We start from the raw sequence: 13,542 nt of genomic DNA, 5'->3' as shown, positions 1-13,542 counted from the left end.
CTGTGGGGTATTGGCCCTTACAGGAAGGAGTTGCGCCCTGCACTGACGATGCTTGTTAGGGTCTCCACGTCCACATAGTCATAGTGCAAAGCTTCGGGAGTGACTTTGGAGCCCATCTCCACTAGCAGCAGCCCAAGCCAGCGGCCCATGTCCTCTGAGCAGCTTGCCTGAGGGAGAGAAGGCACAAGCTGAGTTCACTTTGGCACATTGAGGGCCTCTGGCTACCCACTCACTTCAGCCAAACCAACATGCGTATAGTATCTGTTTGGACCCAATACTTAGGGATCCAAGAGGAGCAAGACTAGAGCACTCATCCAGAAACCCAAGTTCTAAGTTTTCTGGATAGAAAATAGAGACCTCTATTCAGTCTCTGCTCGAGGGCTGCCTCCTCAGAGAAGCCCTCCCAACTGCCTCTCTAACACACAGCTTCACTCATTATCCTCAGAGCCTTCCAGACCCATTAGATGTGAAGACGAAACTTAGGTTTTCTCTGAATCTTTAAAAAGTATTTTCTTTTCATTAGATGAGGAGGCTATTTATCACATAACCCCAATTTTTTTCTTGTATCATAAATGCCAATTATATATAATATTATATATAGGAAAATAAGAAGTTGCTGGTCAACTAAACACATGTTTTTATTTAAAGAACATTATCATAAAATAATATGTATTATAAATATGTATTAGAAAAGTTACAAATTTTTGCCTAACTAAAAAATTTATGACAGTTTGATTCCACCTGTTTGACTTAGTATGAATAGAATGCTAGATTTCTATTTTAAAAAAATATATATGCAACAAGCAATGAAGATTTACTGTACAGAACTACAGTCAATATCTTGTAATAACCTATAATGGAAAATAATTTCAAAAATAATATGCATATATATAACTGAATCACACAAAAAAGAATTCTACTTTTTGAAATTTAATAATGTTTATCTTTTTTCCAGTTTTTCTAAATGTCCAATGGACATCTAATAACAACATATGAGATGCAGAATTTTAAATATATTTGTGTAGGATGTAAGTTAATGTAAATAAAAATATTTAAATTACTAATGACATCATTCAAGATGCTCCTATTCTTATTTTTTCTGCACTTGATAAATATTCTCAGAGAAATGTTAAAAAGCATCATCATAAAATCAAGTTAGCCCACAAAAACTAACTTGAATTTAAAAAGCACAGTTTTTGCCAGAAAGCTGTTTGTGAAGAGAAAGGGAAAGCTCTTTCTGAAGAGAAGTAAAAGACCCATCTCAAGCTATCAAAAGTAGAAGTGACTTACGGAATCAATATTTCCTTACATTTAATAACTGAGAGAGGCAGTGGTACTGGGCAAAGAAAACAATGCCTAGAGGCTGGGTCTTACTTGAAGGAAAAAGACCAAGAGGCCATTAATCCTCTGTGGAGCTTTGGATGAAGCCTGTGACTACCCTGGCTTCAGTTTCCTTATCTGTAATATAGGGGATAGTTGTTTAAGTTTTCTACCAGTTAATATTTTAAATGTCTAAATAGCTGAGGGATTGACATGTAAAGAGAGATTCAGTGTATTCTGTATGACCCCAGAGAGGAGGCCTGGTGCCAGTGGGTAGTTAGGAAAAATGAGTGGGTGAAATGAAATCACATTGTCATTCAGGCATTTGTCCAGCAGATGTTAATTGAGTCCTTACTGTCCCTTACTGAGAGCCCAATACTGTCCAGCCCAGTATTGCTGGATATCAGGCTGGGTTCTGGAAAAACAAAAATATGCAGAACAGGTGTAGTCGCTGCCTACACAGAGTTTTAAGATTTCAACTCATTATGGAGAAAATCTTTGTTAAAATTTAGTTGCTTGGTGGGAGGAGCAGTGGTTTATCTGAGATGAACAGTCACTGGTGGGAAGTAAATTTTAGAGAGGTTTCCAAAATTAGATCAGAGTTAGACTAGATGCCTTTTAGTCTTGGGACTATATTTATAAGGCAGAGTAAACAAACCTTGGGTCTAGGGTTGCTGGATTTAACAAATAAAAATGCACGGTTCTCTTAAATTTGAATTTCAGATAAACATTAGTTTATTAGTATAGGTATGTCCCAAATATGGGATATACTTGTAGTAAAAAGAATTAGTTGTCATTTATTTGAAATTCACATTTAAGTGAGTGTTCTACAGTTTAACTGGCTACTTGGCAACAGCTGGCTTACTTTCCCTCTTCCTTAGTCCCTGTAATGTCAGTAAGGACCCCTGGACAAAAGCCAACCTCCAGGCCTGAGCTCCTCTTAGCTCCCACCCCTAAGCTATTTTCTCTTCTCACCTCCAAGATGGCGACTTCCTGCCGGTTGTGTAGGATCCTGAAGGCAAATGGGTGTCTGGGCCCAAAGCCTGGGGCCACTTCACAACCACGGAGGGCAATGGCGTTCACGTGGGTCCGCAGGTCTGTGCGGTCCTTGTGGAAATACAAGGTGTTGCACTTCAGGCGGCACCAGCGTTCCTTCCATCCGTGGTTCACCAGCACATTCAGATAACCTGGGAGACAGAGACCAATGATATGACCTCCTGATAGTCCTGGGGGATACAAGTCAGGGTGTGGGGACAGAGGGCCTGGGTAACTCTTGTACTCTAGCTGGAGAGAAAGGCCTGGGTCCTGAGTCAGCTCATTCCAGGTCTGTGACCTCAGGTTTCAGTTTGTTATCTGTGAAGAGGGGATTGATAATCATATTTGTACATTACCTGCACAGCCTTCAGACCATACCAACCTTGATGAAAGGGGCAGAACTACTGTACATAATGAATGAAAGACACAACTCTTCCTTCTGCCTTTCCTCCTAAAATAGCAAAAACTAATTTCGGAGGACAGAAAACAATGGCTGATGCTGACACCTGGTGGCAGCATGTGGAACAAAAACATGTAGCCAAGATGAAGAATTAGAAACAAGTGAGGGGCAGGCTGATGGTTGATGAATTTAGAATTCCCTCTTCATGTTTTAGATTTTAATTTTTTTTTTTACCATAAGCATCCTCATCCGCTTAGAAAATATTTCTTTATATCCATGTGCTTTTATGATGTTCTTTCCAGGTTATCAGAATATTACAGTTTACCTAAAACACATGATTTTTTATTGGATTCCAATACATGGAACAATGCTATTAGACGAGCAATGTTTCTTTTCTTTCAAACTACTTTTAATTCGCATTTTATGCATTTACAATGAAAAGTCCTTAAATATTTTTATTCAAGAAATATCCTTGTAAGACCAGACCATAACTTAAACACTTGGTATATTATATTATATAGTGAGAAGTTAAGATACTCTCCTCTTGTCATAGTAGAGGAAACTGAGGCCCAGAGATGGGCAGTGATGGGCACTAATGTCATAGGGAGCATAGAAATAGGACAGCTGGTTAACTTTTCCTTCTGTTAGGTGTCAGGGCCTCATCAGGGAGAAGTGGTGGATGGGCGTGAATTATTGATGGAGTGGGGGTTAGCCATCTAGTAGGAGGATTCTATCCTCTGCCTTAGGAATGAGGTAGATTAGGCCTGGAGGGTCTTCTGGCTTGGCCCCAGGATCCCTCATCAACAGGGTCTGAATTCTCTGCATGCATGGTACCCACCACAGCATGGAACCTCCTCGGTAGAGGACGTCTGCAGGTCATCAGCCAGTGCCTTCTTCTTAGAGAAGCTGATGATACGGGTGATCTTGCGGCCTGCAGCCCTGCTCATGGAACCCTTCAGCTCTGACAGGCTGCTCTTCTTCCCTTTGCCTGTTGCCATGGAGATGGGTTAGGTGAGGGGAGGGAGCCCCAAGTTCTAGATCCACCTGCCCCTAGCCTTCCCTCCAGCCTTTGAACCTGCACACAGGGCCTGGCCCAGTATGGATAAGCCAGCTCACATCAGCCAGGTTTCCAGAATGGTCAGGACCTGATCTGCACTGTGCGTGCTCATGGCAAGGCCCCTCCCAGCTCTAGCATTCTCCCTCTGAGCCCCCAGAGGCTCCTACCATGTTCACGGCCAAGAGTGGAACAGCTGTCACCCATGCCTAGGCTGTCAGAATCCGAGGTCTGCTTCTCTTGGGACAGCCTCTGGGGAGGAACACAGACAGCCCCTTGTCAGAGGGCACATTCAGTCTCCCTTTCTTGGTTCAGCCCCCCCTTGACCCCTGTACACAAGGATTAGCTAAAGAAATACTTGGGAGCAACTGTCTTACTGGTATGAGGAGGACAACTATCACTTAGTTGTCACAATACACTTTCATGTATTTGGAAATGAGGAATTCAGTCTATTTGGGGAGTGAGAAATTCAATATAATAGGCTGAAATTAATGTCCTGGGAGTTTGGACCATATTTGTTAGGTGACAGGGAGGTAAGAAGGTATTTAAGTGGGACACTAGTGAAGTTGGTTTTCTAAGTCCCCCCCAGCTGCAACATGGGAGATGGACAAGAAGGGGGCAAGACTGGAAGCAAAAGGGGCAGTAAGAATGTCATCCTGGGCGATACGAGACTTGATAGGAGGGTGAATAGCACCAATGAGGATGGGGAAAAAGAGATGAGTTGGGATTTTCAAAATAGTCATTACAGGACTCGGTGATCAGTAAATGTGAATGGTGATGAGAGACGAGTCCATTACAATTCTAGCTTGGATGAGAGAATAGCAAAGATACCACACACCCCCCACCCACCCACCCACCCCATGGTAACAACTTCGTGGTCAACCAACAGTATTTTTCCTTATTATGCCAACTCTGGACCAGTCATTCATTCATTCCTATTAAGGAGTGGTGTAGAATAGTCAAGATGGACCTTGGAAGAAATAATGTCTCTCCTCAGCTGTGGAGATGTGGGAAAATCCTTTCATCTCTTCAAGGCTTCTCACTTGAATTACCCTCATGTCAGTGGGCTGCTGTGAGGCACCAAGGAACTGGCACAAGTGAAATTCTGAGGCCACCTGTTAGAAATTGTCATTCCTAACACCTGTGTGGTATGCGACTGTCCCACGTTAAGAAGCTAAACTGTGCCAGCCAGACTCAGGACAAGACTAAAATGATACCTATCCACTTATAAAGGTGAACTCACAGAGCTCTGAGGCCCCTAAACCTTTTCTGGGGGTACCCCAGACCAGGCTCAGGGATGCTTTGCTAGTACTATGCTAGCATAGTACTAGAAGGCAGGGGAGATGAGAGAGTCTGTGTACTCCCCCAAGTTTCCAAAGGTTGGAAAAATGGCAACTGTCAGAACTGGGACAGAACGGTCAAGTATAAAGAATCACCTCTGTAAATTGTGAAACAGAAGTTATGGTTCCTATTTGTTCTGTGATGATGTACAGATGTTAAGTTTTTCATCAAGATAGCAAATATAAAGAAACACTGTGTGCACTTTGGAGTTGATTTAATGATGATGACAGCTCCATCACAGGAGTCTATGGAGAGAGAGAGCCACCAATACCATGTTCTCACTCCCACTCTTCTCCAGAAACACCACCTAAACATTTTAGCTACCCTCCCAGTGTACACTCAGCCACAGGTCGGCTGGCTGGGTGTAATCAGCTAGCTCTGTTCTTATTATGTGTGACTTTGGGCAGACTTTGTGCAATGGCTTCCTTTTCTGAAAATGCAGTTCATCAAAGAATTATAGAAATTAAGATAGGTAACATACATAAAGCATTTAGAACAGTGCTGGCCACAGTCACATTTTCTATAATGCTAGTCTTTATCATGTCGTGCGAGACCCTTATGTGGGGGTCTTAACCCTCCCTTAGGATTTGGGGCTGAGTCCCATAATCACCCACAGCACCTGGTGAAACATAGGCTTTAGCATGTATTTGTCAATGGCCTGATGGAATGAAATGACTGCTTCACTTATGTCCCAGTGGACACTCCTTGTCTGACTGACTGATTCCAATTTGGTGTTCATGGCTTGGTTCAAACGTGACCTCTTCCTGTCCTGGCAGGGTAGTCACTCCCTCCTCTGGCTTGTGTTGCACCTTGGACATGGGCATTCATGAATTCAGTAGACGTTTATTAAGTGCCTGCTGTTGATGTCTGGCTTTACCACCAGCCTGCGTGTCCCTTGGGACAGAGCCTGTGCTGAGTTCCCACTGTCTATCTCAGAGGGACCCTGTGAAGACAGAGGTACCTTGTCCAGGTCCACCTTGCACAGGAGGACTGGGGATCTGGGCACATCTGCCCCCTCAGTGCCCCCGACGGGCTTGCTGACCTCTCGGATGACCTGTGGAGAGGACACATACTGTGAGCAGGTAGGCAGAGACGCTGTGGAGACAGAAGCAAGAATGAGGTCCATCAGAGCGGTTGGGATCACTGGGTAAGGGACAGGTTGACTTGGCCTCCTGCCCCATGTGTGGGACACGCCAGGATCTGAACAGGCTTTTTCCTGAGTCTGTCCCTTGAACTGAAAACATAAGGAGCTGAGAGCCAAGAGACTTGGCTTCTAGACCTGGCGCCATTACTAATTAGTTGCATGGCTTTGGAAAAGCCACGTCCCTGCTCTGGGATTTCATTTCCCCAACTGTAACACAGGGATGCTGCTAGTTCTCTGCTACCTCCTTGGGGGTGTGAGGACCAGTGAGATGATGGCTGTGAAGGGCTATGTGCATTGGCATGCCACAGGCATGAGGGACTTACTTCTGTGACATGTTGGAACTTTACAACAACCTGCAGAATAGCCAGGATTATTCTCTCCATTTCAAAGATGTGGGAACTGAGACCCCAAGGCACTCACCTGAGGTCATGCAGCACAAGCATCCTGATTATTAAATAGCAACAGACCATTGCTGCTCATCTGTCAGTTGGCTTTGCCTGGATTATCCCCTTGTATATCCCCACAGCAGCCTTGTGGGGTGGGATACTTTGGTCCCCAAATTATAAATGAGAATGATGAGACTCTGAGAGGTGAAGCCATGGCTGCCTGTTCTGCTGTTTGCACTAATTGAGGTACCAGGGCAGGCGTCTTTAACTCCGAGTTTAGGGCTTTTTCTTACCCAACCACAGTCCCTTAAGGACAGAGTGCTCCCCCACCCCCACCCCAGCAGGCAGGTTCTCTTTCTTCCTTCCCCTCCTGAGACAAAGGCAGTAATGAGAAACAGTAAACATCCCAGTGGGAGAGCTGGTTATCACAGGAAGGAAGAGAGGATGGGAGGGAGGGAAGCAGTGGTTTGGTTTCTTTGTTCCAGCAGGAAGATCAGAGGAGAGATCTGCTGTAAGGGCCTGGGGGTGAGGGCTTCACCATCACTGCACAGTAGTTGCTGACAGTTACTGAAGACTTACTGCCTGGCAGGCTCTATGTCAGGTACTCTCTAGAATGCTGACAAGAACCATCTTATAGAGGAAGAATCTGAGGCACAGGAACATGAAGTCCTTTGCAGAAGATCACATATCAGTAAATGCTGCTTAGGTCCAGGACTTGAACTTAAGGTCTGTATAGCACCGAAGTCTTCCCTTGTCATCACTATGCCACCCTGTCACCTTTGGACTAGATTTCCTTAGATTTTCCTTGGAATTGGATTCACTTCCAATTCTGGTCCGAACCACTGGTGGTTGACCTTGGGTGAGTCACAGAAGCTCTTGTGTCTCAGCTTCCTCATCTATAAAATGGGAACAATATTAGTCCCATGGTGAATAGTAAATGAAGTCATGTGTATAAAGCTCTTACCACAATGCATGGCGCCAAGAAAGTGCTCAGTACATGGTAACTCTAATTGTTGTGTAAGATGCAGGAACTGGGTCATAGGTGGATCTTATAAGTATGCACATTTTACCTAAGATAAAGAATTTCTCCTTTATTAAAAAAAAAGGATTAGCCTGTCTAATGATAAAATCAGCTTCTTTTGCAGGAGGTCTTAAGCTCTCTGTTCCTGGAGATGTACATTGCAGGTAGGATAAATGCACAGTAGGCATGTTAGGGGACTCAAATAGATAGAAGGAATATAGGTCTCTAGGCTGAGGTCTGTCTCCTGGAGGTATCCGAGGCCCATTTCCACATAAAACCCTAGCCATGTGGAAGGCACTGACCCTCTGAGCCAGGCCTGTTTTTCCAGTGATAGGCGCCCACCCCACTGAGGGCTGGGTCTGGGGAAGAGAGGAAGGAAGGGAGGAGGGAGGAAGGGTAGGAGGGTGGGTGAAGGGCACAGGCCCCCCTGTACCTTCAGCCACTCCTCGGCCTGCTCCCGGCTCTGCAGTGCCAGCACCAGGACTTCGGTAGCCCCCTGGGAGAAGCGCAGCTCGTGCCTCTTGTGCCGGCTATCCTTGGGCACATAAATGACATTGCAGACATCCAGCGCTAGCCTCAGATGCGGCTGCTGGTCCTTGGAGCTTTTGTAACACTGGACAGGAAGAGAAGGGGTTAGGGCCTCTTGGAGTGGAGAGTGGAGGGAGGAGACTGAAACTCAACCTGCCCCAAAGAGACCTCCCCACCCATCCCGACTGTGGGCACTGCATGAAGACAGGGGCTGTGACTGTATACAACAGAGACAAGAAGCCTGGGAGGGGCATCTTTGGGAAAGCTCCAGATCTCAAGGGCTTTTGAGCAGTCTTAAGGGTCACAGCTACTTATTTAGGAACAGGCAGGTTTTAGCACAATACCAGGAAGACCATTCTAGTCTAAAGAACCAGAGAAGAAACAGGCTGTCTTGGGAGGAAGCCAGCTCCCTGCTATTAATGGGCTCCAAGGCAAGAATGTGGGAGAGAGTTATAGCAGAAATGGAGGGTTGGCCTTGGGAAGTCAACAGTTTATCAATAATAATTCTCACTTCCCAGTTATTACTATGAGGCTAACATTACCTTGATACCAGAACCTGACAATGACATTACAAAAAAGGAAAGTCATAGGCTAATGTCTCTCATAACATAGTTGTAAAAACTATAAACAAAATATTAGCATATAGAATCCAGACACATATAAAAACCATATTGCACAGAGACCAAATTTATTCTAAGTGCAAGAGTGGGTTATCATTCAAAAACTAACCATGTAATTTATTGTAGTACCAGAAAAAAGGAGAAAAACCACATATTTCAATAGGAGCAGAAAAAATATTTGATAAAATTCTGTATCCATTTGTAACATAAACTCTTAGCAAACTCTTAAAGGGAAACTTGCTTAATGTGATAATAAGGAATTCCTATTAAAAAACCCCACAAGCAAGCATGAGCCTTAATGGTGCATTACTGAACTTTCCTTTGAGATGTGGATTGAATACCTACACAAAAACTCCACAAACATCAGTCTTAATGGTGAATTACTGAACTTTCCTTTGAGATCTGGATTGAAACAAATATGCCTACTCTCACCACTTCTATTTATATCATACTAGAGGTCCTTTGTTGTTGTTGTTCAGTCACTAAGTTGTGTCCAACTCTTTGTGACCCCATGGACTGTAGACTGCCAGGTCCTCTGTCCATGGGATTCTCCAAGCAAGAATACTGGAGTGGAAAAAAAAAAAAAAGAATACTGGAGTGGGCTGCCATTTCCTTCTTCAGGGGATCTTCCTGACCCAGGGTTTGAATGAGCATCTCCTGCATTAGCAGGTGGATTCTTTAATTACCACTGAGCCACCAGAGAATCTCCACTGTAGGTCATAGCCATTGCAGTAAGTCAAGAAAAAGACGGCATAATGTGTAGAAAGAAGTATGTCATGATTCTTGGCCTGATTCTGACCTGGGATGAGCTTTTCATTGCTCCAAGGTGAGAAAAGGTCATGTTTCAATGGATATATGTTTAGTAAGACTTAACAGATAAAGAGATGTCATTTTTTTCCCCAGAAATTATGTCCTTCCTTATACTTTGGAATTAAAGGTATATTTCTTTTATGAAATGATAGTGATGAGACATGACAAATTAAAAAAAAATGTTTCAAGTTATATAACAAGTATTGCATGGGCTCAGTTTCAGAAAAGGCAGATGTATGGAAATGAGGGTGGAAGTTTATGCATCAAAACTTAGCAGTGGTTAGCTCTTGGTCAATGGTATTAGGTAGGTTTTTTTTTAAAATCATTTTTCATTTTTTTTTCCTAGCTTTTTAAGTAAATACATTTACCTAGTGAAAAACGATAAACATTGTTTTAAAGTGATAAAAAAATTCAAGTTTGGGAAAACAAAACTTGGTCAAGTCTTTATCAGGTTTTGTATTTTTTTAAAAATTCTGCTCTGGTAGGAGAGCTCTGTTCTCAGAAGAACTGTCCTTTGAGCCTCTGTGCGCAAGGCAAACCCAGAGGGACAGAGGCAGACATGCCTGCACGCACAGACACACACGCACACACATGCAAGCCCACGTGAGGCCCAGAGGCTGTCCTCTGCGGCCACTCACCAGGAGCTGGTCCTCCTTGATGACGGTCAGCTGCTTGGCCCACTGCCCGAAGCGCTTTTTCCGCAGCAGGAAGGCACATATCCTGCAGTCCCTCACCAGGTGCATGGAGGCCTCCTCTGAGGGCCACTGGTGTGTGGGCTGTGGCCCTTTGCCTTCCTCCTCCTCCTCATCGTACGACTCGTAGGAGCTGCTCATGGCGTCAGAGTCATTGTCTGCAGGAGCCATAGGAAAGGACCCGTCCCTGTGCTGTCACCCAGGGTGGCGGGAGGTGGACCTTCTGACTCTTCTGCAGACATCCCTGCTCTGGGGCCCCAGGGCTGTGAAGGGGTGGGTGTGAGGTGTGATCTTGGTAATGACTAAGCTCCCATGTGGGCCCTGTGTCTTTCCTATTTACCACTTGCTTTGTGACCTCAGTGACTTACCTCTCAGCTTCAGTTTCCTCATCAATGAAATAGTCATAATAAATTATAATACCTACCTCACTAAGCTATTTTGAGCAGCAACGAATGCAGAATGTTTAGCTGAGTGTCTGGCACTCACTGAGGGCTCAGTAAACATCAGCTATTGTCTTTATCCATCATCTTTGCATCCATTGTCTCAGGTCATTTTCTTGGCTCCCAGCAAGTCCCTGTTTGATAGAGGAATCTGGAGGCTCAGGGAGAGTAAATCACTTGCTTAACGTCAGTCACTGAGAGTCAGGGCAAGGGCTTGGTCTAGGGCTCCTAACTCCTCTCAGCAGTCTTCCCACTGAACCCCAGAGTCACTGAGAACAAGGACTTTGAGGCCTCTGTGGTGACCCCAGGGAGTTGAGGGGGGCAGTGGGTATGGGCATGCCAAGGTCAGGTCAAGGTTTACTCTCCCTGAGGACAGAACTGGACTGGACGTCCATCCAGTACTTACAAGAATTCTTCAGCTCCCCATTCATCCTGGTGGCGGGGTAGCTGCTGTCTGCATCCTCATAGTAGCCATCCATAAGCGAGTGGGCTGGGCTGCAGCCATCTGTGGGGTTGGCAGAAAGAGCAGTACTTGGAGAAATGCAGGCAGACTCCAGGTGCCAGGGCTGGTGAAGATCTTGGACACGGTGTCCTCCTCAGGGAAGAGGGAGTGGAGCTTCTAGTCACTGCCTGGCCAGAGTATGGGGCCTCCTCTCCGTATCTCATCTGCCTTAGCGCCACACCTGCCGCCTATGCTGGGCCCTATCACACTTCCAGGCCTATGTTCATGCTATTCTCTGTGCCCTCTTAGCAACAGCTAGAAAATTCCTACTCAGCCTCCAATATCCAGCTCAAAGATCTTTCCTCTGACCTTCCCAGGCAGAGCATGGTCAGCCTCTCTCCTCTGACCCCAGAACACTGGTATGTGTGGGTGTGTATCTTGGCCACAGCTCTAGTCACTGGGCTGCAGGGAGTGGTGTCCTAGCACCTGGGCCCAGACCCCCTTTCTGCTCTGCCTTTGTCTCATCTTCCTCCACCTCAGCCCCTCTGCTCACTTCTTAATACATCCCCCCCCCCAAACCTGCAGAGGAGGAAGTGGACTAGAGGAAATAATAACATACAATAGTGAATATACACAACACATACAATAGCTGCTAATGCTGAATTTTTGCACTTTTCCCATTCTTCGGAGTCAGTATAGTATAGGAATGGAGGTAACCCAAATTGTATTTTATATCACAGTTACCACGGGTCTTTTATTTTTCTTTTCCATTATTACTATAAGATACTGAATATATTTCCCTGTGCTATACGTAGGATCTTGCTGGTTATCTGTTTTGTATTTACTAGCTTGATCTATTAAATCCCAAACTCCTAGTTTATCCCCTCCTTTCCCCTTTGGTAACCATAGGTTTATTTTCTATGTCTGAGTCTGTATCTGTATTGTAAGTAAGTTCATTTGTATAATACTTTAGATTCCATATATAAGTAATATCTTCAGGTATTTGTCTTTCTCTGATTTACTTCACTTAGTATGAAAATCTCTAGGTCTGTGCATGCTGCTGCAAGTGGCATTATTTCATTCTTTTTTCTTATGGCTGAGTAACATACCTGTGTGTGTGTGTGTGTATAAAATATCTTTATCCATTCATCTGTTGATGTATGTTTAGGTTACTTCCATGTCTTGGCTGTTGTAAATAACTGCTATGAACATCAGGGTTACATGTATCTTTTCTTTTTTCAAAAAATTTATTTATGTTTGGCTGTGCTGGGTTTTCGTTGTTGCCCCAGGGCTGTCTCTTGTTGCAGTGGGCAGGCTTCTCACTGCAGTGGCATCTCTTGTTGCAGGACACAGGTTCTAGGGCATATGGGCTCTGTAGCTATGGCGCACAGGCTTAGTTGCCCTGTGGCATGTGGCATCTTCCAGGATCAAGGATTGAACCCATGTCCTCTTCATTGGCAGGTAAATTCTTAACCTCTAGACCACCAGGGAAGCCCCATGTATCTTTTTGAATTAGAGTTTTCTCCAGGTGTATGCCCAGGAGTGGGGTTGCTAGATCATACGGTAACTCTTATTTTTAGTTTTTTGAGGAGCCTCCATATTTTTCCCTTAATGGTTGCGCCAACTTACATTCATTTGGGGTCTTTTAAAAAATGCAGATCCCTATGGCTGATTCATGTTGATATATGGCAGAAATCAACATAATACTGTAAAACAATTATCCTCCAATTAAATAAAAAGGAAAAAAAAATTTAGATCCCTGAACTGTGTCTCCAGAGATTCTGATTCATTGGTGTGGGCTGAACTGAGGAATCTGCACTATGGAAAAAAACCTATTTAACTGGATGCTTCTAAACATATGTAAAAATAGAAAATGTATGGAATTCCAAGGAATCAGATTTTTTTTTTAACAATTAAGATTATTTTGATATGGATGGTCTCTGGAGCATACTTTGAAGCTCAGTGGGTTAAGGGTGTGTGCTTTGGGGTTAATCAGATCTGAGTTCAAATCTATCTCCATTACTTACTGAGTGACCTTGGAAAGAAAACACAGTTTCTCTGCATTTCTGATTCTTTACCTATAAAATTGACATGAACAGTTCCTACCTTGGATTAGTGATATAATGCATATGAACTCTCAGTATAAAGCCTGGCACATGAAACATCTTAGACAAATGCTAGACATCATTATAACTATTATGTCTTGATTTCTGCAATGCAAGGAGAGAGGTATCAGACCCACTTCACAGATGAAGAAACTGAGGCCACATACTTTTCTAGTGATAGAGCCTGGATCAGAAATGAAGTTG

General features: G+C 44.2%; 1 protein-coding gene and 1 long non-coding RNA gene across 11 annotated transcripts in view; one reads left to right on the top strand and one right to left on the bottom strand.

Moving 5' to 3' along the window:
- The window catches only part of LOC110143728 (uncharacterized), a 109,156-nt gene that overhangs the window by 22,165 nt on the left and 73,449 nt on the right, over positions 1-13,542 (top strand). The window lies entirely within an intron of this gene.
- AFAP1L1 (actin filament associated protein 1 like 1) overlaps positions 1-13,542 on the bottom strand; it is a 68,417-nt gene that overhangs the window by 18,915 nt on the left and 35,960 nt on the right. The window contains exons 6-13 of the mRNA XM_020903429.2: positions 11,198-11,296; positions 10,298-10,509; positions 8,135-8,314; positions 6,112-6,204; positions 3,980-4,061; positions 3,594-3,743; positions 2,296-2,507; positions 22-167 (exon numbers count right to left, since the gene is read on the bottom strand). Coding sequence (XP_020759088.2) covers positions 22-167; positions 2,296-2,507; positions 3,594-3,743; positions 3,980-4,061; positions 6,112-6,204; positions 8,135-8,314; positions 10,298-10,509; positions 11,198-11,296 — 1,174 coding nt within the window. The remainder of the gene's footprint in view (positions 1-21; positions 168-2,295; positions 2,508-3,593; positions 3,744-3,979; positions 4,062-6,111; positions 6,205-8,134; positions 8,315-10,297; positions 10,510-11,197; positions 11,297-13,542) is intronic.

Source organism: Odocoileus virginianus, chromosome 3 (genome assembly GCF_023699985.2).
Source record: "Odocoileus virginianus isolate 20LAN1187 ecotype Illinois chromosome 3, Ovbor_1.2, whole genome shotgun sequence".
In the NCBI taxonomy this organism is placed as follows: Eukaryota; Metazoa; Chordata; class Mammalia; order Artiodactyla; family Cervidae; genus Odocoileus; species Odocoileus virginianus.
The sequence above is the reverse complement of the archived record's forward strand: the minus strand, read 5'-3'. Positions and strand labels throughout refer to the sequence as shown.